The sequence below is a fragment of the Vidua macroura genome, chromosome 26, assembly GCF_024509145.1.
Source record: "Vidua macroura isolate BioBank_ID:100142 chromosome 26, ASM2450914v1, whole genome shotgun sequence".
NCBI classification, from domain to species: Eukaryota; Metazoa; Chordata; class Aves; order Passeriformes; family Viduidae; genus Vidua; species Vidua macroura.
The window spans coordinates 1,583,627-1,607,254 of NC_071596.1; the positions used below are offsets into that span (position 1 = coordinate 1,583,627).

At 60.8% G+C, this 23,628-nt stretch overlaps 5 protein-coding genes across 10 annotated transcripts in view; 4 read left to right on the top strand and 1 right to left on the bottom strand.

Annotated features, from left to right (window-relative positions):
- Window positions 1–3,144: 3,144 nt before the first annotated feature.
- LOC128819509 (uncharacterized) lies at window positions 3,145–6,054 on the top strand. 2 transcript variants are annotated; one of them, XM_053999731.1, is made up of 2 exons: window positions 3,145–3,282; window positions 4,485–6,054. In XM_053999731.1, exons 1-2 carry the CDS (start codon window positions 3,148–3,150, stop codon window positions 5,601–5,603), a joined length of 1,254 nt encoding a protein of 417 aa, XP_053855706.1. In that variant the 5' UTR covers window positions 3,145–3,147; the 3' UTR covers window positions 5,604–6,054. The 2 variants fall into 2 exon arrangements, with proteins under 2 accessions (XP_053855706.1, XP_053855707.1); XM_053999732.1 differs by lacking the exon at window positions 3,145–3,282 and adding an exon at window positions 3,538–3,891.
- An 882-nt stretch (window positions 6,055–6,936) lies between these two features.
- DOHH (deoxyhypusine hydroxylase) lies at window positions 6,937–10,355 on the top strand. 2 transcript variants are annotated; one of them, XM_053999580.1, is made up of 5 exons: window positions 6,937–6,979; window positions 7,291–7,609; window positions 8,002–8,078; window positions 8,253–8,490; window positions 9,263–10,355. In XM_053999580.1, the coding sequence occupies exons 2-5, from the start codon at window positions 7,336–7,338 to the stop codon at window positions 9,577–9,579; spliced, it is 906 nt and encodes a 301-aa protein (XP_053855555.1). In that variant the 5' UTR covers window positions 6,937–6,979; window positions 7,291–7,335; the 3' UTR covers window positions 9,580–10,355. The 2 variants fall into 2 exon arrangements, with proteins under 2 accessions (XP_053855555.1, XP_053855556.1); XM_053999581.1 differs by lacking the exon at window positions 6,937–6,979 and having other exon boundaries at window positions 7,140–7,609.
- Window positions 10,356–12,242: 1,887 nt separating this feature from the next.
- Window positions 12,243–12,820, top strand: SMIM44 (small integral membrane protein 44). The gene is made up of 2 exons (XM_053999583.1): window positions 12,243–12,483; window positions 12,606–12,820. The coding sequence occupies exons 1-2, from the start codon at window positions 12,243–12,245 to the stop codon at window positions 12,818–12,820; spliced, it is 456 nt and encodes a 151-aa protein (XP_053855558.1).
- Window positions 12,821–13,687: 867 nt separating this feature from the next.
- On the top strand, window positions 13,688–15,574 carry SMIM24 (small integral membrane protein 24). Its single transcript, XM_053999582.1, is given in 6 exon segments — window positions 13,688–14,089; window positions 14,091–14,130; window positions 14,133–14,288; window positions 14,695–14,812; window positions 14,923–14,961; window positions 15,154–15,574. Coding segments are annotated over 6 exon segments (846 nt in total). The 3' UTR covers window positions 15,245–15,574.
- Window positions 15,575–18,262: 2,688 nt separating this feature from the next.
- Window positions 18,263–23,628, bottom strand: part of NFIC (nuclear factor I C) — a 42,447-nt gene continuing 37,081 nt past the window's right edge. For all 4 annotated transcript variants that reach the window (XM_053999164.1, XM_053999166.1, XM_053999165.1 and 1 more), the window contains one exon: window positions 18,263–22,621. In XM_053999164.1, the coding sequence (XP_053855139.1) occupies window positions 22,604–22,621 (18 nt within the window). In that variant the 3' untranslated portion in view covers window positions 18,263–22,603. The remainder of the gene's footprint in view (window positions 22,622–23,628) is intronic.

The following is a 23,628-nucleotide window of genomic DNA, read 5'->3' on the forward strand; positions in this document are numbered from 1 at the left end:
GGGGCTCCCTCCTTTGGGGGGGCAGGAGTTTCTTGGTCCCTGAAGAGGTTCTTGCATCTCTGGGGAAGGTTCTTAGGTCCTTAAGGGAGCTCCTCAGGTCCTTGGAGGGCCTCTTGGGTTCTGGGGTTTTTTCCTGGCCCCTCCAGAAGGTGTGGGATTCCTGTGACCGCCCTCCCCCCCCCAAGAGATTGTCTGTGACTCAGTGTAGGACCCCCCACGACTCCACAGAGTGTCTGTGTCTCCCCCATTCCTGGTCTCTGGTCCCCATTGCTCTTCCCAGTGAGTTGTGGGGTGGGTGGGGGGAAGCCAGCTGTGTGTCCACCCCCCTCTTGGGAGGGCACTGGGGCGGGGGCTGCTGCTCCCGCAGAGCTCAGCCGCACATGGCCTGGGAGGAGCCGGGGCAGGTGCTGCAGGAGAGCTCGCAGCCCCATGCCCTTCAGCGCTGGTGTGTGCTGGACCCGCCCAGTTCCTGCCCATGCCCACAGAGGGGCTGGTGCCGGGGGCCCGGGTGCCTGTTGGCGGGCAGCCTCCCCCCAGGCTGTCCATCTGCCATGCTCTGGTGACCCCAGTGACCGTGTCATTGTTACCCTGCCCAGCACAGCCACCCATTCTGGCCCTACTGCAGCAATGCAGCAAGCTGCATGCAAGCCCTGATAATAATCGTGGACTGCTGGGCTCAGCCTCCCATAATAATCAAGTCTCTCTTTAAGGTTCCCTTGTATGTTATTTTCAACAAGAAACCGCTGATAAATGCAGTCCTGAGAAGGAACAGAATAATTCATAGACTGGTGGAATATCCTGATCTGGAAGGGACCCACAGGGATCATCAGTCCAGCCCCTGTCCCTGCACAGGCACCCCACCAAGCCCATCCTGAGCATCCCTGAGAGCGCTGGCCAAACGCTCCTGGAGCTCTGGCAGCCTCGGGGCCGGGACCATTCCCTGGGGAGCCTGGGCAGTGCCAGCAGCCTCGGGGGGAAGAACCTTTCCCTGAGCTCCATGCCAAGCCCTGGCACAGCTCCAGCCCTTCCTGGCCTCCTGTCCCTGGCCCAGAGCAGAGCTCAGCCCCTGCCCCTCTGCCTCCCCTCGGGAGGAGCTGCAGCCCCCGAGGAGCCTCCCCTCAGTCTCCTGTGCTGCAGCTGAACGAGCCAAGTGCCCTCAGCCGCTCCTCAGCCCCTTCCCCAGCTCCGTGTCCCTCCTTGGGACACTCTCCAACACCCTTATGGGTGATGGATCCTTTGGATCCTTCTGATCTTGTGGTGCCCAAATTGCCTCCAGAACTCAAGCTGATTCCCTCTAGCAGATCCTGGGCTCGGGCCATGAGGAACCCAGCAACTCCCCTGCAGGCATCCCCATGTTGTCCATTGTCTCAGGAGACCTATGGGATGTGCCCTGCCATGGCACGTCTGGAAACCAAACGGACTTTGGGAGAGTAGGCACCACTTTTGGGATACCATCCAGGCCCTGGCATTACTCCCAGGTGTACAGAAAAATTCTAGACACGAGAGGTTTATGTCCAAAAAGGAGACAGAGGAGTCCTGTAACTTTATTTGTGAACAAAGGGAAAGGCCATGGGGCATTTCCCATGGGGCCTCTCAAGTTGTTGGGGATGCAGCTTCCTTTTTATCCTAATTTTCATGGCCCCATCACCCTCTCCCTTTCTCCACTGGCTGAAGTGGAGAAGCTTCTAATCTCCTGAATTGCCTACTGTATGTCTCCCTCTAACATGCATCCCCCCTTTGTTTAACATACTATACTCATAGCTCTATTGTCTTTGTTCTTCTCCAAGTTCAGGAATTTAGCAGGACCTTGGCTGAGCAGCAGTCCTTGTGAATTAGTAACACTTTCTGAAACTGATTATTTCTCCAGTTACTTCCTTATCTACAAATCCCTGGCCCGATCTACAAACAGATTCACAGAGTCTGTTTGTAAAGACACATTCATCTTATTCCTTTCACCAGGCACCACCAGGGCACTGGCACTGCCTGTCTGTGGTTGGGCCTTTTGTCACTCTGGTGCCAGTCCTTGCCCAAGCTGAACCCAGTGAGCTTTGTCCAGTCTTTTCCAGCCTTTTCTAGCCTTCCTGCAAATCCAAGGCAGATTTGGGGATTTTGTTGTTGCGGTTTTCCTTGTTTCTGTAGTGCCAGTCCTTGCTGCAGCTGAGCCCAGTGACCCTTCTCCAGTCCAGCCTGGAGGCAGGAAGGGAGTGAGCTGGGATGGGGATGGTGATGAGTGTCGTGCTACGACATGAAATAACTCATGCATTCACTCAAGATGTAAAAGAAGGAAAAGAGGAAGTTTTATTTCTGACCTCGCAATATATAGAATTCTAAAAGTGACAGTGGATTGGAGGGTGAAATTGCTACCTCTCCAACCACACTGGTCAAACCAACAGTCTATTAATTCTCTCTTCCTACAAAGAAGAATGCAAAACAATCATTATTTACATGAACAGTGTGTGAGAACTCTAGTAAAAATATGTAAACATCAGAAGGCATAGAAAACTTTTAAAAGAACTTTAAAACTTTTAAAAGAACAGGGCGATAGGTGAGGATGGGGATGATGGGATGGTTTGGTGAGAGCAGGTGATGGTGGTGGGGATGGGGATGGCAGAGCTGTGCAGAATGGTGCAGAGAGGAGGGGATGGGGATGGTGCTGCTGTGGGGATGGGGATGGAGATGGGGATGGTGCTGCTGTGGGGATGGGGATGGTGGTGCTGTGGGGATGGGGATGGGGATGGGGATGGTGCTGCTGTGGGGATGGGGATGGGGATGGTGCTGCTGTGGGATGGGGATGGGGATGGGGATGGTGCTGCTGTGGGATGGGGATGGGGATGGGGATGGTGCTGCTGTGGGATGGGGATGGGGATGCTGCTGTGGGGATGGGGATGGGCAGGACGGTGCGGTGAGGTGTGGATGGGGATGTCTGTACGGTGAGCTGCAGGCAGGGATGGGGATATCCGTACGCCGCCGTGCAGAGCCGTGCCGCGCGGAGCGGAGCGGCGCCACCCCGTCCCGCCCCCCGGTGCCAGCGTGACCCCGCCGCCGATCACTTCCAGGGCGGCCCCGGCTCCCGATTTGAAAATGCGGGAGCGGCTGCTGGTGCTCCTGTGCGCGCTGGCGCGGCGGCGGCGGCGGCGCGCCGGGGCCATGGCCGGGAACGGCACCGGGAACGGGAGCGGCGCCGGCAGCGGGAGCAGCGCCGGCGCCGGGGGCTGGGACGGGCCGCAGCGGCGCGCCTGGCTCCGGCACTACTACAGCCAGCGGCAGAAGCGGCTCATGACGGTGACCGGGGCGGGGCCGCCGTGGGGGGGGACTGCACGGGACGTGGGGACGGGGTCACGGGGGACGGAGGGTGCGGGGATGCAGGGGATACGTGGAGATCGCGGGGACACAAAGGATGGGGGGGTCGCGGGGGATGCACTGAAATCACGGGGGCACAAAGGGTGGGGGATACGGGAGACGAGCGGAGGTCACGGCGATATGGGGGATGGGGGGATGCGGCACAGATCACGGGGACACAGGACGGGGGACGTAAGAAACACATGGGCATGGGGGATTTGGGGCACGGGGTACACAGGTCACAGGAACACAAAAAATTGACGGGAGGAGCAGGATGCAAAGGACGTGGTGGGAAGGATGGGGAGCACGGGGAAGTCACAAAGGGGATATAAAGTGTGGGGGACATGTCCCAAAACACGGGATGTAGGACTGGAAGGACACATGGACACAGAGGTCACAAAGGATGGTGTGGATGGGGAACATGGGGGTTCTGTGGGACACAAAGACAGGGACACAAAGGACGGGACTTGATGGACATGGGATATGATCCTGGACACAAAGGATGGTGGATGCAGCGGACCTGGGGACGTGAAGGAAGGGGTGACATCAAAGGTAGGGGATGCAATGGGGGATACAAGGGATCCCTGGCTGCAAGGACAAGCTGGGGGGGGGGGAACATGAGGAACCTGCTGGCCTGGGCAGTGGCTGAAGAAGGTGACTAAAGACTCTTTAGTTTGAAGTTGCACTGTAGAATTTAATAATAGAAAAACAATTCCTGTGGAGAGTCCAGGAGCTTCCCCTTCCAAATCATGATTCCCACCTTTGAGGGATGCTCTCTCCCCCTTCCAAATCAGGACTTGGCCCACAGTTCCCTCAGCAGCTGGAAATCCAGTAATGCTCATTAAAATACAAACCCCCAGAGGAAATGGCCACACCAAAAAAGGGCTTTTCCAGAAAACTCCGTCTGCAACAACTGAGCATCTTGTCTAGAGTCACATCTGCTGGCTGGTGGGTTTGCAGTGAGGTTTCCCAGGAACAGGAAGATTTGACTGGTGTTAGACCAGTTGGGACCACTTGCCACCTGAGACTAGCCATCCTCCTGCCTTGATCAAGTCTCTTGAGCTGGGTGGTCTTCAGAAGTGGGTCCCAGTGAAGCGCAGGGAAGCACTGTCTCACACTGCTGTTGTCTCCCCCCTGCACTGCAGCTCCTCATCGCTCACCGGAGGAGAACCAGCTGCTGCTTCTACCCCCGTGCCTGGCCCAGCCTCAGGAGCACAGACTGGTGGGAGCAGGTGGTCCTGAAGGAGTTTGGGCCCCAGGACTGGCTGGAGAAGTTTCGGATGTCCAAGGAGACTTTCTTCTACATCTGTAACCAGCTGCGGCCTGGGCTGGCTCCACACAGCGCCCACTTCCACCCCACCCTGCCACTGGAGAAGAGGGTGGCTGTGGCCCTGTGGCACTTGGCCACCAACGTGGAGTACCAGACTCTGAGTCCGCTCTTCGGTGTGGGGCCCTCCACAGTGCAGAGCTGTGTCCGGGAGGTGAGCTATGCTGTCGTCTTGCTGCTGAAGCCGCTTTACCTCCGGCTGCCTGACGAGAAGGAGCTGGAGAACATGGTGCGCATCTTCTGCACACGCTGGGGCTTCCCGCACTGCATCGGGGCACTGGACAGCCTGCACATCCCCATCCACCCGCCCCTGTGCCTCACCGCCGACTACTGCAACGGCCAGGGCTGGCACTCCATCCTCACGCAGGCCACCGTGGATGGGCTGGGGCAGTTCTGGGACGTCTCCACCGCCTTTCCAGGCAGCATGGAGAATAGCGCTGTCCTGGAGAGCTCCAGCCTGTGGGTGCTGGCCAAGGAGGGCCGGCTGTGCCCCAACCCTCCCAAGCATTTCATGGGGAAGGCACAGAAGTATGTGCTGCTGGGCGATGCCACGTACCCCCTGCAAGACTGGATCCTCAAGCCCTACCAGGAGGACGAGAACCTCACCCAGCGCCAGCTGCAGTTCAACTACCGCCTGAAGCGGGCCCACAGCGTGATCGAGAACGCCTTCCTGCGCCTCAAGGCGCGCTGGCAGATCCTCCTCAAGTGTGACGATTGCAGCCTGGAGCTGCTGCCCACCCTCGTCCTTGCCTGCTGCATCCTGCACAACGTCTGCGAGGCCCACGACAACCCCTTCAACGAGGAGTGGCTGGAGGGCACCGAGCCCACCGAGCTGCCCAAGCCCTGCCAGCCCGCGCCGGCCGCCATGGAGGACACCCGGGCTGAGCAAGTGCGTGAGCTCATGTGCCAGTACTTTGAGAGCTGCGGGGAGGGCTGATGGGCCCGGGGAACAGCTGCCCCGCACATCTCTGCTTGCAGACTCACCGTGGACTCCAGCAAACTGGCCCAGTGCTACCAGCTGTACCAGGCGGGCCCAGGGCGGGGAGGGGTGGCCATGTCACGTTCATGCTGGGTTTGCTGTGGAGGTTTCAGGCAGTGGAATGTATTTTGTGCCCATTCTCTCTCCCAGGATCTAAACTGTTTGGTGGTGTGTTGTGTGCTGTGGGAGTACAGTGGGGATTAGGGCTGGGAGGGGGCGGCTGCTGGGATCTCTCTTTCCTCTGTCTCAAAAATTAGACCAAAATCAGCAGGAGCCTTGAAATAAGGCAAAACTCCTTTGGAGGTTTGAAACTTGCTGTGTAAACACACATGGGAAGGAGAGGGAAGGAAGAGGTGGTGACTTGCGAGAGCTGACACCAGCCTGGAATTAAACTGCATCCACAAACTCAGCGATGTGCTGCCCTGAGGGTTTGTCCAGCCTAGCACTCCCCAGCCCCTCTCCAGAGGGGTTTTGCTTAGCCTGCCACACCTGGCCCCTCTCCAGAGAGGTTTACCCAGCCTGGAACACCCTGAGCCCCTCTCTGGAGAGGTTTGCCCAGCCTGGCACCCCTGGTTCTTCTCCAGTGTGATTTTGCCCAGCCTGGCATCCCTGATCCATCTCCTGAGGGATTTTGTCCAGTCTCGCACCCCAGGTCCCTCTCAGGGTTGGGTTTGCCTAGCCTGGCACTGCCCAAACCCTCTCCAGTGGGATTTCTCCCAGCCTGGAACACCCCCAGGCTCCTCTCAGGGTGGGCCTTGCCCAGTCTGGCACCCTCTGCTTCTCTCCAGAGAAATTTTGGCCTCCTTGGAACACCCCAGCCCCTCTCCGGAGGGGTTTGGGCAGCCCGGCAGGCCGGGTCCCTCTCCGGAGGGGTTTGGGCAGCCCGGCAGGCCGGGTCCCTCTCCGGAGGGGTTTGGGCAGCCCGGCAGGCCGGGTCCCTCTCCGGAGGGGTTTGGGCAGCCCGGCAGGCCGGTCCCTCTCCGGAGGGGTTTGGGCAGCCCGGCAGGCCGGGTCCCTCTCCGGAGGGGTTTGGGCAGCCCGGCAGGCCGGTCCCTCTCCGGAGGGGTTTGGGCAGCCCGGCAGGCCGGTCCCTCTCCGGAGGGGTTTGGGCAGCCCGGCAGGCCGGTCCCTCTCCGGACGGGCTGTGGCGCGGTTCCGAGTCCCTGCGGCCCTGCCCGGCTCTGCCATCCGGCCTGGGCAGCGCCCCCTGGCGGCCGCAGTGCCCTCGGGTGGAGGGGAGGCAGCGCCCCCTCGTGGGCGGCCCCGCCCGTGCGTATTGCGCAGGCGCGGCCGCCGGGCGGTCACGTGGCGGAGCAGCAAGATGGCGGCGCGCGGTGAGTGCGGCGCCGGCAGCGCCGGGCCGTCCCCGAACCCCCCTGGATCCCCCGGCCCGGCGGCTCCTCTCGGGCCCCGCTTCCGCTGGCTCGGCGGCTCCGTCTGCCGCGGTCGCGGCAGGCGGTCTATGTCCGTCCCGGGTATCCGGTGAAACCGAGTGTCCGAGGACACGCGCTGTGGGGCCAGCCCCGGCCTCGGGGTCCGGTTCTCCGGCACGAGCCGGGCCGCGGCCCTTCCCGGCCGCCCCGCCCCCGGCCACGGGACCCGCTGGCGGCGGAGGGCGCGCCTTGACTCCCTTTCCCGGACGCAGGAGTGTGACCGAGGAGCCCCCCAGAGCCGCCAGCTTGCCCGCGCCATGGTGACGGAGCAGGAGGTGGAGGCCATCGGCCGCACGCTGGTGGACGCGGCGCAGCCCCTGCCCGCCCGGTTCCGGGCCCTCTTCACCCTGCGCAACCTGGGCGGTCGCGCGGCCGTGGAGTGGATCGGCCGCGCCTTTGGGGACGGCTCGGCGCTGCTGAAGCACGAGCTGGCCTTTTGCCTGGGCCAGATGCAGGACGAGGCGGCCATCCCGGTGCTTATCGGCGTGCTGGAGGACACGGCCCAGGAGCCCATGGTCAGGCACGAGGCAGGTACGGCAGCAGCTCCTGCGGCTCTGGGGGCAGGGGAGGGGGCTGGCTGGCAAGTGGGGCTTGAGGTGCTCGCCCCACTGTACAGAGCAGCTCGTGGGGGCCTGATCCGGCTTGGATGTCAAACCCTGAGTCAGGTAACATCTCACCACCGTCCCTGGCCACACCTGACAGGACAGGTTGGTCAGGCTCTGCTGTTCCTGCTGGCCAGGCTTCTCCCATCGTGTTTGTCCTGTTTGGAATTGGTCAGTCTGGCTTGTGCCCGTGTTTGCCCCATTTGGGATCCATCAGTTAAGCCTGTGTCTGTGCTTTAGAGCAAGGCAAGGCATTGCCAGAGGACACAGCAGGGCTCTTGTCCCACAGACACCCTGATTACATCCTGGTACATCCTTCAGGTGAAGCCCTGGGTGCTATTGGGAACCCCGACGTGCTGGATATCCTGAAACGCTATTCCCAGGATCCTGTGGTCGAGGTGAGGTTCCCGAGGGGTCATTTCCTCTGGGATGCAGCACTGCTGGTCTCGGAGGCAGGTCCCACGCTGGCCAGGTGGGTGGGGACATCACAGTGACATCCTGCTGTGCGCTGGGCTTCTCCTGGCGCTGTCCAGTGCTGTTCTGCAGCCGGGGCCGTGTCCCTGTCCCCACAGGTGGCAGAGACGTGTCAGCTGGCCGTGAGGAGGCTGGAGTGGCTGCAGAACAACAAGGAGAAGCCAGGCAGCAGCCCGTACCTCTCTGTAGATCCTGCTCCCCCCGCTGAGGAGACAGATGTTGCCAAGCTCCGGGAGATCCTCCTGGATGAGTCCCAGGAACTGTTTGAGCGCTACCGGGCCATGTTTGCTCTGCGGAATGTGGGGGGCCAGGCTGCTGTGCTGGCACTGGCAGAAGGTGAGGGCCTGTCCTTATTGTGGGTCTGTCCAGGCTAATCTGGGACAAGCCCTTCCCAAATCCAGGACTGCCAGAGCTACTCTCACATGTTTTTATCTAGGACTGCTGTTCCCTGCTACATTACAGGGTGCTGGGTGTTCCAGAGTCCCCTTGTCACCCTCCAGCCCCCCTTCCCTGAGGGAGGGAGGGCACTGGCTGTGATGGTGGTCTGGGACCAGCTGGTCTGACCCATTGTCAGACCTGCTCTGGGGTTTTTGGGGTCATGCTCTCCTGGTCTGGAAGTTCAGGGGCTGCTGGTGTTTGGGAATAGTTCTGGAGAAGGGAATGTCCCTGAGTGGGAAAGGGGCAGACCACAACCCAGGAACTGTTGGGACCCACCCCCAGCCTGAGGGAAGTGGCTCAGGCTCTCCAGCCATCTGGGACTGTTCAGGTCCATAAGATGGGTCTGTCAGCTCCTGCTCCAGCTGCTTGGTCCCAGAGGGCTGAGGTCCCTGACCATGCTGCCATCCCCTGGAATATCATGTGGTGGGGCAGAACCTGGGCAGGTGTGGGGCAGCAGCTCTGCTGGGGGGTGGGTGCTGCTGTCCTAGGAGGCACTGGGACAGGGCTGGGATCTGGGAGCAGGGTGGGACACCCCTTCCTGTACATGGGGCTGGGGTGGTGACCCTTGCCATCTCCAGCTTTCAGGTGGGGGCTCCATCCAGGCGTTGTTTTGGGGCATCCTGTTGAATTTTGGGGTATCCCATCTCACTGTCCCCCCACCCCCCCGCAGGGCTGCGCTGCGGCAGCGCGCTGTTCCGCCACGAGATCGGCTACGTGCTGGGGCAGCTGCAGGACGAGGCGTGTGTCCCCCAGCTGACAGCCGCCCTGTGCAGCCTCGCCGAGAGCCCCATGGTGCGGCACGAGTGCGCCGAGGCGCTGGGCGCCATCGCCCGGCCCTCCTGCCTGCGGGCCCTGCGCGCCTTCGCCGGCGACGAGGAGCGCGTGGTGCGCGAGAGCTGCCAGGTGGCCCTGGACATGTACGAGTATGAGAACGGCGCCCAGTTCCAGTATGCTGACGGGCTCTGCAAGCTGCAGGCCTCCTCCTGAGCCGGGACTGGGGGCACTGAGGTGGGTGTGCTGCCTCCCAGCCCCTCCTGCTGCCAGTGGCGGATCCGTGCCTTGCCATGCAGAGCTGGAGGAGGGACTGGGTTTGCTCTCTGGCAGAATTACAGCCACCTTTTCCCTCCAAATCCGGGCTGAGCTGCTACTTGCCTCCCCATAACTCCTTGCCAGCCACTGTTTCCTGGATCTGCCCCTTTTCCCTGCCAGGATCAGCGCTGCCTGCCTGCAGCATGGCTTGGGGCTTGGACCAGGTGGGCTCTGCTTGGCACGTCAGGGCCTGCTGCGGCTCTGCAGGGCTTGGGCCTGCCCTGGGTTGGTGCTGCCCTGTCGGCAGCTCAATTCTCTCCAGCTGAGCTTCGCTGGGGGCTACGATGGGCTTTGGGCACCCGCTCTTGTGGGCTGTGGTGTTAGGGTGCTTCGGAATTGCTCTCAGTGATGTTGCTGAGCCGGGGCCATCCTCGCCCGCGCAGTGGGTTTGGCTTCTCCTGTTGGGACAAGCTGGAGCTGAGCCTGTGGCAGCCTCTGCCCCAGCATGGGGGTTGTTTCATGGCAAAGTTGGGAAGATATGGCTGGGTTTTTTCTGCAGGGAAGGGCGCTGCCATTAGGGTGGGCAGGATGAGGCAGAGCCTGCCTGGGCTTTCCCCCATGTTTAACCAGGGCCAGGAGGGCTGAGGCTGCTACTGGCACCCAAATCCCTCAGTCAGCCCAGCCTGGGCACTGGGGGTTGGGGTTTGGCGTGGAATAAATCACTGGCACAGGAAGCTGGAGTGAGTCGAGCTGTGATTTACCTGTGCCCAGGTGTGGAGTGCAGTGCTGTGGGGTCAAGTGCTGGGCAGGAATCTGAGGGCTGCCAAAATGAAGTCGTAGAACCATTGAGATTAGAAAGGACCTTTAAAATTGAGTCCAGCCACATTGGGAGGAGCAGAGAGTGGGGTCCCTGATGGCATGAGGTGAAACCCCAGTCCTGGGGAGGAGGATGATCTGTGTGAGGTGCCCTGATAGGTCCCACTGCCCTGCAGGACCTGGCATCCTGCTGGGCATACCTTTTCCCTTTGTCCAAGGGCTCCCTGTGAGTCACTCCCAGGCTCAATCCTCTTAGTCCCTGAAGCCAGGTCAGCATCCCTAGGGCTCTGGTGCTCAGGGCCACAGCCAAGGGGCAGCCCTGGCCATGGCCCAGTCCTACGCAGTTCGGGACCCCATGGAAAGGGCTCTTAGTCAAAATGTGACCAGTTTTGGTCACCTGTACACACTAAGAGTCAGTGACATGTACCTGAGTGCTTTGGGTAGGGTCACCTATGTGTGATGGGGAGGGTGAGGGGCTCCAGACTGCACTTCCCCAGCACTGGGGACAAACATCTGATGCTTTCACACTGTTTGGAGTCAGCAGCTGTTACGGGTTACTTGTCCTCCTTCCCTCACCCTCCATAGCCCCTGGGCGATGGGCAGGACCCAGCTGGCACTTTGGGCTCTGGGCTGTCCCTGTGTCATATCCATCCCCAGCACAGTGAGATGGGTGACTTCCCCCAGGCCACGTTATCATTTCCACTGTTCCCTTCTTGGCACTGTGCCCCAGCACCCTGGAGTTTGCCAGGCTGTTTGTCCCCACTTATCACCAAGCTGGATCCCTGTGCCCCCACCTTTGCTCTCCAGCTTTTCCACAGGTAACTCACTCAGACTTTGCAGGATTGTTTCCCAGTCATTCTGTGCCAACATTTGTCTCTGCTCCCCCAACATCTTTTAAGACAAAATTGGAACAAAATGCATTTCTGAGGCTGGGGTCTGGGCAGGGGTGACCTGGTGCAACAGAGCTGGGAGGTGCTGGACTGCAGCCGGGCTCAGCCTTGAGCCTTGACTTGGCACTGAACTCCACCAGCATCTTCAGCCTGTGCTGGGAAGTGTTTGGGATTTCTTCAAAGCTGCTGCTGGTCTGGGCTAAAACCTCCACCCTCTTGGTGTGGGGGGAATTGCTTTTGGGGGAAGCATGGACTCAGTACCCCTCTGCAGGCTGCTCTGCCCTGGAGAGGTGATACTGGGTGCTGGGGTGACATGTGGCAGCCATTTGGGAAGGTGGCAGCCTCTTGCCATGGGCTGCTTCCCTCTACAGCAGAGGGGGCCCCGTGGGAGCCCCCATGGCTGAGGCTGCATCCCCATCCCCTCTGCCCATCTCCCCCGGCTCCAAGGGTGCTGTGTCCTCTGGGATCTCAGCCATCTGCTCCAGGGATCCAGGGCCCGCTGAGGGATTTAACCCAGCCCGGGGGAGGGAGGAAAGACCTCGGGCATCCCTCCCCATTCCTGTCTTAAGGAGTTCTCCAGCTGCAGGTGACTCCCCACTCCCAGGGGGGCAGGGGTACCAGTGGTGTTCCCAGAGGGGCAGGATTTGGGGACCGTGACCGACATCGGAGCCCACTGGTCACCTCCCGTGCTGAGGCAGCCAGGCTGTGCCTGGATTAGCAGGTGCTAAGCTCCTTCTCAGCAACACAGCTCTGTCGGCAGGTGAGTGGCACTGCCACCAGCCATGGGGACACCACTGTCCCTGTGAGCTGCCAGCACCGAGGAGCCTTGTGGACCCTGATGCCACTTCCCCCCTGCAGTCCCCTGCCTGGCAAAGGCTTCAGTGGCTTGAGGTGGGGCTGCAGGGATAGCTGGCCATGGGCCTGGTGGGGGGTATTCCCCTCCCTGGCACTGGGGGGGCACGGGGGCCACGGCACTTGCTGCAGTCCCCCCCTGAGGAGGATGGGGTGCTGTACGTGGATTACAAGCCCCCTGCCCTGGACAGCATCCACCTGCCCTGCCATGTCCTCTACCTGATGATGGCAGCAACACTGGTGCTGGTGGTGGCATATGCCATCGTGGGGCACCTCATCAAGGACCTGGTGCACGACTTCGCCGGTGAGTGCTACCCCCAGCAGGGTTGGGCTTTGGGGTGGGCAGGGGGTCAGGGGGATCCCCCCACCTGAGACTGTGCTGTGGCAGGACTAGTGCTGCTGACAGCTCCGTCTCTGCCCCTGCAGACTGGGCATTTGGGCCCAAGCCGGAGGAGAAGGCAGGGATGGCCGAAGGCCCCGTGCCAGAGGCAGAGTGGCTGGAGAAGGACGAAGTGCTGGTGGAGCAGAAGGTGGAGGATGAAGGCAGCGGCATCCTGCCCGGCATGGACATCCCGCTGCGGCCGCTCGCTCCACGCAGCTCCATCTCCTTTGCCGACTCCCCCGCGAAGACGTTCTTCTAGGGTCAGGGGACACCCCTGCCACCAGCAGGACCCTGCAGCCCTGCCTGACCATTGGGAGATGATGTGGCCCTGGCTGTAGGCACTGCCCAGCACTGGCACACAGCCTCCCCCTCCCTGCCCAGCCCTAGCGCTGCTCTCAGGGCTCCTCTTGGGCTGTCACGCCAATAAAGCCACTTGCCCCAGCCCTGGTCGCCCTTTGGCCCAGCACAGTGCGGGGGGGTGGCAGATCTGGGGCATCCCAACCTTTGCCTGGGGTAACAGCACCCCTTGGCACAGCCGTGCCACCCCCGCACATGGGTGTATATAGGGGAGTGCTTGGGGGTGCAAACCCATGATGTAGGGGCACAGCCAGTGGTGGCAGGGGACACGGACACGGGTGCACACGTGCACGTGGAAAAATGGATACTCCTCTGGATGGGCCAAGTCAGTGTGGACACATGGGTAGGGACTGACAGATGGACAGCTGGATGCTGAGGCTGGCTGTGCCCCCACCACCCCCTCAATGCCTTGGCACTGCCAGACCATGCTCAGTGGCACCCAGAGGTGACCCCAAACCAGTCCTGGGGGACAAAGCACCCTGAAGCCTCTCTTGGGTTCTGGGTAAGGGCACTGGGCATGGGGGCTGTTTTATGGACCTGCAGCCCCTGTCTTTAACCCAGGCTGAGGCTGGATCCCTGTGCCCCCAGTCTCCTTCTTCACCCCTTGAGGAATTGCCACAGGCAGGGTGGCCCTGCCAAAGTCCACCGTCCCTGGGGTGCTGGTGGCCACCCTCTGCCTCAGTTTTCCTTGTGTCCTGGTGGGTGGGCCTCCCTGAGCTAATCCTGTGTTTCACTCTTGACAGTACGTAGGCACACACTCCCTGAGGACATGGTGGAGTCCCACCTGGGAATGTCTGGGGGCAGCTGGATCATGCCCAGGGGAGGGCTGGGGGTGGCCTGGCATTGCCCACCCCTCTGTGCTGCCCCATCCACATGGGATCTGCCCCAGCCCTGCCAGCAGGGGATAGGGGGAGCAAGGCAGAGTGGGCACTTCTCCACCCATCTGTTCTTCCACCTGTGCACCCACCCACCCGTCTGTCTCTGCCTCCATCCACCTGCCTACCCTGGGGGTGGTCCCCAGTCCTGGGCACAGGGACACACCTGTCCTTTGCCACTGTGTTCCTGGAGGTGGTGGGCACTGGATGCAGTGGGGTGCCGGTGCCCGAGCCAGGGGAGTGGTACCACCTGCCGGGGTGACGGGAGTCACGTTGCCATGGTGCTTGGTGCCACTTTGTCCTCTTGAGGCCAATAAAGGCGCCTGTTGCCTTGGGTGCAGAGTGCAGGCACAATAGCAGCAGGTGACAGAAGATCACCTCCAGGAGCAGGATCCAGACGTGCCCCAGCCCTCCGCCCAAAAATGCCAAAGCTCTTGCAGCCCCTCTCGCTCCTGGTCCTGCTCGTCCTCGCTTCCACCGCCCAGGGACAGGCTGGTAGGTGCCCCTGGGACCCTCTGTGCTGCAGTGCCCCGGGGTGCTTGGGGAGGTGGCCAGGCCCCCTCCCACCCCGTCATCAGGTCAGCTCCTGGGAGACCTTTCCAGTGGGACCAGTCTGTCCCAGTGCTCCAACAGTAACTTTTAGGGGTAGAGCAGAAAGATCTGGAGACACCCACCTGCTGTCCCAGTGCTCCCCACTGCACTGGGGACAGGTGAGCTGTGTCAGGAGTGGCTTCCTTGGTACCCAAGGGACACTGGGAAGGGGGAACAGTGAGTGTCTGCCAATGTCCCATCCCATGGGGGGGTCCCATCTCGTGGGGGGGTCCCATCCCCTGAAGGATGGAGTTCCCCTGAAGCTGTCTCCATCCCTGTCTTTTCCCTTGCCTGTCCCCTGGCCACGCAGGCACGGGCCCCAAGGTGCTCCAGCCGTGGCTCATTGGCCTCACGGCCGTCGTCGTCTTCCTCTTCGTCGTCTTTGTGGTGCTGCTCCTTAACCGGCTCTGGAATCTCAGGAAGAAGAGGTTGGATTTTGGGGGGGGGGGGGGCTGGCCAGGGGAAGACTGCGTGGAAGGTTGCCATGGGCTGGGGCAGGGTTGTCCCCGGGCACCGTTCAGCCTCTCTCCCCTCGCAGGAAGGAGAACGACCACGCGGAGACCCTGGGGAGTGACAGGTACCACAGCCCGGGTGCCGCGGGGCAGCACCGGGATCCCCCCACAGCGGGGCTCGGATTCCCTCGAGGGTGGCCACGTTCCGCCTGTGCCCTCGGCATGGCTGGAGGCGGCTGTTCCGCGGTGCCCTTCACGGGGCACGGCCGCGGTGCCGGTGCAGTGCCCGGCTGACCGACGTTCCCTTCCTCCCGCAGGCTGGGGCGCTCCGGCCACATCAACCGGGCGGCTGTGGACTGGGATGAGCTGAGCGACGACAAGCAGCAGAGCAAGGCCACGTCCCTCTGAGTCCCCCCGCACCCCTCAGCCCCCTCCGGAGCACCTCTGACGGGGACCGCACCCTCACCCCGTCCGCGGGCCGGAGATCCGCGCCGGGTTTCGGCGTCAGCCGCGGCCACCATGGCACCTCCCGCCCCGCGGCCGGCCCGGCTGTGACCAAGACCCGGCGCGGATCACCAGCTCGCCGGAGCTGAGCGGGGAGGGCGGCGGCCAGGGGCCGCAGCGGGGTCTCCCCGTGCCCCCCAACCCTGAGCCGGCGGGGAGTCCCGGCCCGGGGGGACGAGGACAGTCCCCTCCCCAGACGTGCCCACTAAAGGTTTCCCCAGCCTACCCCGGTGTCAAGCGTGTCGTGTCACCGTGCGGGGGAGGGGCTGTCCGGCACCCCTGGGTGCCACTTGGGCAGGGGACAAGTTCCACAAGGTGCCAGACCCCAGCGCCTTCGGCAGGGCAAGAGCCAGTGTCCAGCCACGTCGCTGCCAGACCAGCCCGGACCGAGGGGAGGGCACTGAGGGGACACGGGGAGCTGGGGAGCCCCGAGGGGGCCTCGCCCTGAGGCTGTCCTGAGCAGTGCTTGGGGACAGCGACCGTGGGCACCGCGGCGGTGGAGGGCAGCTTCGGCCAATGCTGACCCACGGGTAACGGCAGTGACATCACACCGCCAGGCGGTGACGTCACGCGCATGAGGTGGTGACGTCCCGTGGCCAAGGTCTGAAGCAGAGGAAGTGGCAGCAGCTCTGAACTCCCAGGTGAACCGCGGCTGCCCCCGCCCACGCCCTGTCCCCACGTGTCCTCTCCCTCCGCCTGCGGCTGGGGCTGCGCCCTGCGGGCTCCCAGCTCCGTCACCCTCCTCTGCGGGCCAGGGGCAGCCGTGCTTGGGGGTCCCTCCTCCGGGGTGCCGGGTGCCCGCTGCGGGGCAGGGCTCTGCTCTCCGCAGTGCCCCCCCTGCCCTCCTCCTCCGCTGGGACACCCGTGTTCTCCCCGCTTGGGCACCGTGCCTCAGTTCCCCCGGGGCAGTGAAGGAAGGGCGGAGGCGAGCTGGAGTTGAAGCATAGCTTGTTTAATTTTTATACATTTTTTTTTTGTCTTTTTTTTTGGTTTTTTTTTTAATTTTTTAATCTTTTTTTGTGTGTCAGTTTTTTCTTTTTTGTTTTTTTCTTCTTTTTTGTCTCTTTTTTCTCTTTTTTGCATAGGGGAGGGGGGGGGAACAACAACAGAAAAAAAAAACGGGAAAAAAAACCAAAACAAAACCAAAACAAAAGAAACAAAACAAAAAAGAAAACCAAAAAAAAACCCAAAATCCGTATCAGGGTCAGTAAGTGTATGTAGGCAGGAGCGGCGCTATGGGTAATGGCTGCGTACAATGGTATAATCAAATATCGTGAAGCACCAGGGAGGCGAGCGGGAGCTCGGGGGGGTCATGCGGGGCCAGGGGGCGCGGGGGGCGCGGGGGGGCCCGGCCCCGGCTCGCGGCCCTGGTGCGCTCGCGGTGTGTATCGGCTGCGGCAAAGCGAAAGCGAGAATCCGGCGAACGAGTAAAATATAACTGCGGGGAGGGGGCACCCCCGGCCCCCCGGGGGAGCGGGGACCCCCCGAAAAGGCGGGCGGGGCAGCCGGCGGCGCGGAGGCACTGCGGCGGGATTTTTGGTTTGGGTAAGAGGCGCGGTCCGGCCGGCTGCCGCCTCGGCGCCTTTTTGGGGCGGTTTCTCTCCTTTTGCCGCTCTTTGCCCGGGGGTGGGATTTCCCCCAACCCCGGCTCCACCTCCCGCCTGCCCCCAGGGCATCGCACGGGGCGCCCAGCGGGGCACGCGGGTACTCAGCGCGGCACCCATGGACCGGGGCACCCGTGGGCATCGCCTGGGGCACCCGGAGGGGCGTCGGTGGCTATTGCTCGAGGCACCCTGCGGGGCACCCCTGAGCACCACTTGGGGCACCCAGAGAGGCCCCCGTGGGCATCACCTGGAGCATCCAGAGAAGCACCCAGAGGAGCAGGAGCACCCATGGGCACCAGGTGGGGCACCCAGTGGGGCACCCCCGGGTATCACCTGGAGCACCCACAGTGATACCCACAGGCACCGCACAGGGGACCCAGAGGGTCACCCATGGGTCTCTCCCGGGGCACCCATCACGGGGGGTACCCATCCCAGCCAGTGGCGGGATACCCGGGGGGGGCAGAAAGCAGCAAATTCCAAACTCCGAGTATTAAAAAAAAAAAAAAACAAAACCAACCAAAACAAAACAAAACCAGAACCAAACAAAAACCGAAGTAAAAAAAAAAAAAAAAAAAAAAAAAGAAAAAGCCCAAACCCCACCAAACAAGACATATATATATATATATATATATATATATATATATATATATATATATATATGAGATTTTATATATATATATATTCCTTTGCAATTTAAAGTACCTTAACTGTGTGGGGACCCGCGCCCCCCCGGCCCTGCAGCCCCATATATATATATGTGGATATATATATATATATATACACATATATATGGATATATATATATATGGATATATATATGTACAGGTTATTTGTTTTATTTATAGTTCACAAGGACTATTTTTAATTAATTTTTTTAAGCCGACGAGCCCGACTAAAAACCCTCTAGGAGAGAGACTGTAGTGCATGAAACCCCCCCGGTGATTGTCGAGCGGAGCCCCCTCGTATCCCCATCCTGCGGGGGACCCCCCCAGAGCTTCCCCAGGGATGGGGTGTTCTCCACCCCGGCTTTGCGCTCACCCCGACCGTGGCCATCGAGGCCGCCAGAAGATAAAAAAAAAAGAAGGGAGAATGATTAAAAAAATAGAAATAATAAAATGAGTGGCGCCCCCCTCCCACGCGGAGGGAGCGGGGTGTGTTGCATATTCCCTTTGGGCAGAGCCGGGGGTGCGGCCCCGGGGGGTGTCGGGGGAGCAGTGCAAAGACCCCGGGGGCACGGGGGGCTCCCCGGCCCCGCAAGGGGAAGCCCCCGGCACGGCCCCCCAGTGCCGCCCTACGTGCTGGGGGGCCGTCGAGTTGATTCTTTTTTGTCTTTTAAAATTTGGTTTAAGGTGCTTTTCTTGCCGAGGGCGGGTTTTGGGAGGCTGCGGCCGCAGCCCGGCCGGACTTGCAGCCGGCCCGGGGAGTGGGGAGGCAGCAAAGAGGGGGCAGGGGACGGCCCCGGCGGTGTCCCCGCGGGGGACAGGGGCTCCGGGGCTTCCTCGGGGCGGGGGACCCAGGCCCGAGGGGCGCCAGCGCCCCTCGCCTCCCCGGGGCTGGCCGAAGGGGCTGCCCGGTGGCCCGTGCTCCCTCCCTCCGCTGTCGCTGTCACCGTTTAAAAATGCTTTTTTTAAATTTTTTTTTTTTTTTTTTTTTTTTTCTTTGAGCTGAGCCTTTTCCAGCCTTAACCCCCCCTTTTTTTTTTTTTTTTGTCTTTCTATTAAAAAAAATTCTTTCTTTAAAAAAAATTGTCTTCTTTTCCCCCTCTTTTTTTTTAATTCTATTTTTCATTCCTCCCCCCTCCCCCGCCCCCAGCTGGACGCCGCCCCCACTCCCTCCTTGCATTGTCCTTGCAGAAATCAATACTGCACCTTGCATAAAGAAGCGTCTCCCGAGGCTCCCCCCAGGGGTCTGCGACCCTCAAACCAGCCTCAAGTCTGGGCGAAACCTGGCGGGACGCGACCACCCCGTCATCCTCCATTAATACTTTTGGACACCAAAAAAAAAAAAAAAAAAAAAAAAAGAAAAGAAAAGAAAAGGAAAAAAAAAAAAAGGAACAAAACCAAATCAAACAAACAAAAATAAAAAACTGTTAACGACGACGTTTCTTCATGCCCGAGCAGTAGCGATGCCGGTGCCACCCGCCCACTGGTGTCACAACCCGCGTCAGTTCTCAGCCTCATGGAGCTCGGGGAGTCTCTCCAGCCGGCGGAACGCTGGGGTTTTAAGGCAAATTCAGGGTTTTTAGGGGGTGTCGGGCCCCTGCTCGGCAGCGGGCACAGCAGGGAGCGGCGGCAAGAAGGCACCTCCTGCCGCTCCCTGCCGCGCCAGCCGGACCCCGGGGATGAAGCCGATGGGGTGGAGGTGGGGGGCAGGCTGTGACCCCCCTGACACCAGCCCGGGAGGGCAAAGCTACATTCACACGGTTCCATTCCTGTCACGAGAGCAGCCAGGCTCAGCCCCCCTGGCCCTGCGCCCCGTGGAAAACCAATTAAAAAGTGGGGGTCCCTAATGGGGAGCGGTGGGACGCTGTGGCCCGCCCGAGGGATCAGCCCTGCGGCTCTCCCTCCATCCCTGCTCGTCCCCGCACGGAGCCCAGCACGCCCCGCTCAGTCCTGCCGCGCCCGGACACCGCGTCCCCCCCCCGAGTTCTCGGGGGGTCTCTGGCCCGGGGGTCCCTGCCGCCTCCCGCCTCGCTGCCTTTGGTTGCTGGAAGCAGAAAAAACAAATCAAAACCCCCCAAAAGGGAAGGGAAACAAAGAAAAGAGAGGCAAAGCAAAGGGGTGGCCGCCCCCCCGGCCGGCCCCCCCACAGCTATTGCATATTCCGGTGTGTTGGCGCAGAGGATGCATCGGTATTACCAACTGGAAGACGTTTCTGAGGGGGAAAATCGGTTAAAAAAAGAAGAAGAATAGAGAGAAAAAGGGACTTTTCCGGCCGAGAAGAAGCCATGCAGGAGGCGGGGGGGGGCAGCGGCCCCCGGCCCCCCCGGCCCCCCGGGAGCCCCGGGCATGCAGCGACTCCCTCGCACTGATATCGGGTCCAGTAATACTTAGGCTTCGAAGGCAAGGCACATCATGTGGTATAAAATTTCGTGCAAATTAGGAAAACATGGATTTTTTTTTTTCTTGTGTGTTTTTTTTTTTTTTTACGGCTTTTTTTTTCTTTTATACAGATTTTTTTTGTTTGGTTTTTTTTTCCTCTTTTTTTCTCTTTTGCTGAAGGGGAAGGTAGAGCCGGTTAATAAGAGTCTGCCATGCACAGCATCAGCCAGCCGCGGCTGGGTTGAGCCAGGTCACCAGATCCTGTTAAAGCACCATGCAGTTTGTCTCTTTTTTTTTTTTTTCTTTTTTTTTTTTTTTTTTTTTTGTCCTTTTGTCTTTTTTTATGTGTTTCTTTTCTCAGATCTTAAAAAAAAAAAAAAAACAAAAAACAGGTTTCCCTCTCCGCCAAGCGCTTTTTTTGTTGTTGTTTTTTCTTTTCTTTTTTTTTTTTTTCCTTTTTTTTGGTGGGTTTTCTCCTTTTCTTGTCCTTTTTTACTATTTTTCTGTCTCCCGGGATTTCCTGCGTCAGCCCTTTCCCCGGTGTCTCATTGTGCCGTCCCGGGGGGGTGGGAAGCGGGGGGAAGCGGAGGGGGGAGCGGGGGCCACTGGGATGGGGGATGCGATGCCGGTGGTCCTCGGGGCGGCTCTGGGTGCCAGGGGACGGAGTGGCGACGGTGGCCTCGGTGACATTCCCAGCTCCTGGACATCCCACGGCGGCTTCTCTCCATCACCACCCTTCGGGTGTCCCCGGACCGGAGATCCTTTGGGGACCAGTCTCCTCGTCTCGCTGGGGACAACGGGCACCTTCATCCTCGTCCTCCTCCTCGCCTCGGCCGTCGCGGGGGTCCCTCTGCTCTAAGGCACTGCCACGTCCCTGCGTCCCCTTCCCGGCCACGCTGTCACCGCACGGGACGGGGACGGCCGAGCGCTTCCTCCCGCGCTGCCCCCGGCCGAGGGCTCCTCCGGGGAGGCCGGGACCCCTCCCCGCCGCAGTTCAGGCACTTGACGCGGGGCCGGGGGCTCCGGAGGATTCCGGGGGACTTCGAGGGGCTCCGGGGGGCTGGCTCAGCCCTCGCCGTCGCTCGGGCTTCTTTTCTTTGCTCCATCCTTTGTATCAAAAAAAAAAAAAAAAAACCAAACAAAAAACCCAAAAAAAAAAAAAAAAAAAACAACCAAACAAACAAAAAAAAACAAACCCAAAAAAAAAAAAAACCCACACAAAAAACAACAAACCCCAAAAAACCAAAACCACCAAACCCAAAAACCCCAAACCAGCCGTCCCGGCAAGCCGGTGCCGGGGACTCCACCTCCTCCTTCTCCTCTTCCTCCTTTTTTTTGTGATTTTGTTTTCTTTTCTCTTCTTCTTTTTCTTTTTTTTTTCTTTTGATGATTCCCTCTTAAAAGTGCATTTCCTACAAAATGTGCAACACGAGCGCACCCTGCCTCCCACCTGGTACCTGTCCACAGGAATGCATAGCTCAAACACACGGACGCACGGGCCCCCTCCCCCCCAGCCCCGCGGAACCCCCCGGGCGCGAGGACACGCCGGGGACACAGGGACACGGGTGGGGACACACGGGGCTCGGCCCGGTGCAGGCTTGGGGGAGGAAGGCGACCAGAGAGGTGGTGACCGGTGTCTCGGCGCGACGGTGGCCGCCGGGCTGCGACAGTCCCCGTGCCCTGTCCCCGATGGAATCGGGGTGCCACCGCCGCTGTGACATTTGGGGCCGTGGTGGGAGCGTCCCGACACCGTGTCCGCGCGGGAACCGAGGTGCCACCGCCGCCGCGACCATCTCTGGCCGTGCCCATGCACCCTCTGTGGTCACAAGCCCCCTCCTCCTGTGCCACCCCGCTCGATCCACTGTGCCACCGCGTAACCGTCCCCGTGTCACCGCAGCACGATGTCACCGTCCCCGGAGCGCTCGCACAGCACGGAGCGTCACCCGCCGCGACCGCGAGCGCGCCCGGTCCGCAGGGCTGCGGCAGCGGGAGGGGTTCCCCAGCCCGCCCCGCCGCGCCCCACCCCAGCCCCGGGGCCCCCCGACAGTCTGGGGCCGGGGGGGTCGGCGGAGGAGGTTTGATCATTTTTACTCACGTAGAGGCAAGAACGAGAGAGTCAAAGCCGTTTGCATATTCGGCGAGCGGCCGGCGGGGCTCGGCGCCGCGGCCCCGCAGCCGCTCCGGGAGGCATTGCTGGCACCGCTTGTGTCAGGTCTCAGCGCGGCGCCGGCCGACGGGGTAAATAATAGTGTTTTTTGCTTTCTTTTTTTTTTCTTTTTTTTTTCTTTTTTTTCTTGTTTCTTTGTTTTCTGGCGCATCGCCGGGGTGGGGGGAAAGGTCCTCTTGGGATGGGTTGTTGGTTTGTTTGTTTTTTGTTTGTGGGGTTTGTTTTTTTTTTTTTTTTTTTTTCCATTTTAAAACAGTATGACCCTTTTCCTTCTTCCTTTCCCTTGCTCTTTCCTTCGGGTGTGGGTTTTGCTTGTCGTCGTCGTCGTCGTCGTCGTGAGGCCGCGCTCTCCGTCGTCACCGCAAGGCTGGGCCTGGTGCTCGGGGACGGGGATGTTCCTCTGGGGGTGCCTAAAGCAGAGAAGGGAGGCGAAGGGGCGGCACGGCGGCGGTTATCCCAGGTACCAGGACTGCCGGGAGAGAGGAGAGAGGCCGGCGTTAGTGCTCTGCCCCCGGAGCTGCCCCGTCCTCCCGCCAGTCCCCAGAGCCCGAGACAGCTGTCCCTGCGCTGTCCCCTGCTCGGCGCACGGGGCTGGCGTCCCCACTCCTGCGCTGAGTTTGTCCGTCTTCCGCACCGCGGCCACCCGCGTTCCCCTGGGGCCGGTCCCTCTGCACCTTCACGGCAAAGGGAGACCCTCCAAAAGGAATGGTGCCACCTGGGGACAGGTAGGGGGGTGCACGGCTGGGGACCCCGCGAGGTGGCCCCCTGCCACCCTCCCATTGTTTCCCCCCCAGCCCCAAGTTCAAGTTCATTCCCGATTACCTCATGTCTGGTTTCCGTTGGAAACGAGACAGCTCGGGGCCGCTGCTTCCCTTAACCCTTCCAGGCCCCGCCACACATGACCAGAGCGCGGCAGGTCTCAGCTGCCCCTTCTGGGACACCGCCTCCTTCCCCCGTGCCTCAGTTTCCCCAGGCAGAGCATCCTCGAGCCTCCCCAGGCATGACTAGGGACACCCATTCACAGGGACCTTGGGGGTCCTGGGACTGCAAGTGGCTCTGACCCCTATTTCTGGACAGGGACTCTGGCCCCCTGCTCCTCCAAGGTTCTCCTGGTGCTGCCCCAGGTCTCCTCTTTAGGGACCCAAGGCCCTTGGGGTGCAGGAATGGAGAAACTGAGGCAGAGTGGAGGTTGTGATCAGAGCCGGGTCCCCCGTGTTTTTCCTCTGGAACGGCACAGCACCCTTGGGTGTCCCAGCTCGTGGTTCCCAAATCTCACAGCCTGGCACAGCACAGCACCCCCAGGTACCCTGCGTCATTGCTCACAGCCCCAAGTGCCCACACCCTGGCACAGCACAGCACCCTGAGTACTCCCCCCAGCCAGGGCAGCACCTCAGGGTGCCCCAACACGGCACCGTCCACACCCCATCCCTCTGTCCTGTCACCCGTGTCACCTGCCAGGCAAGGCTGCAGCTGCCC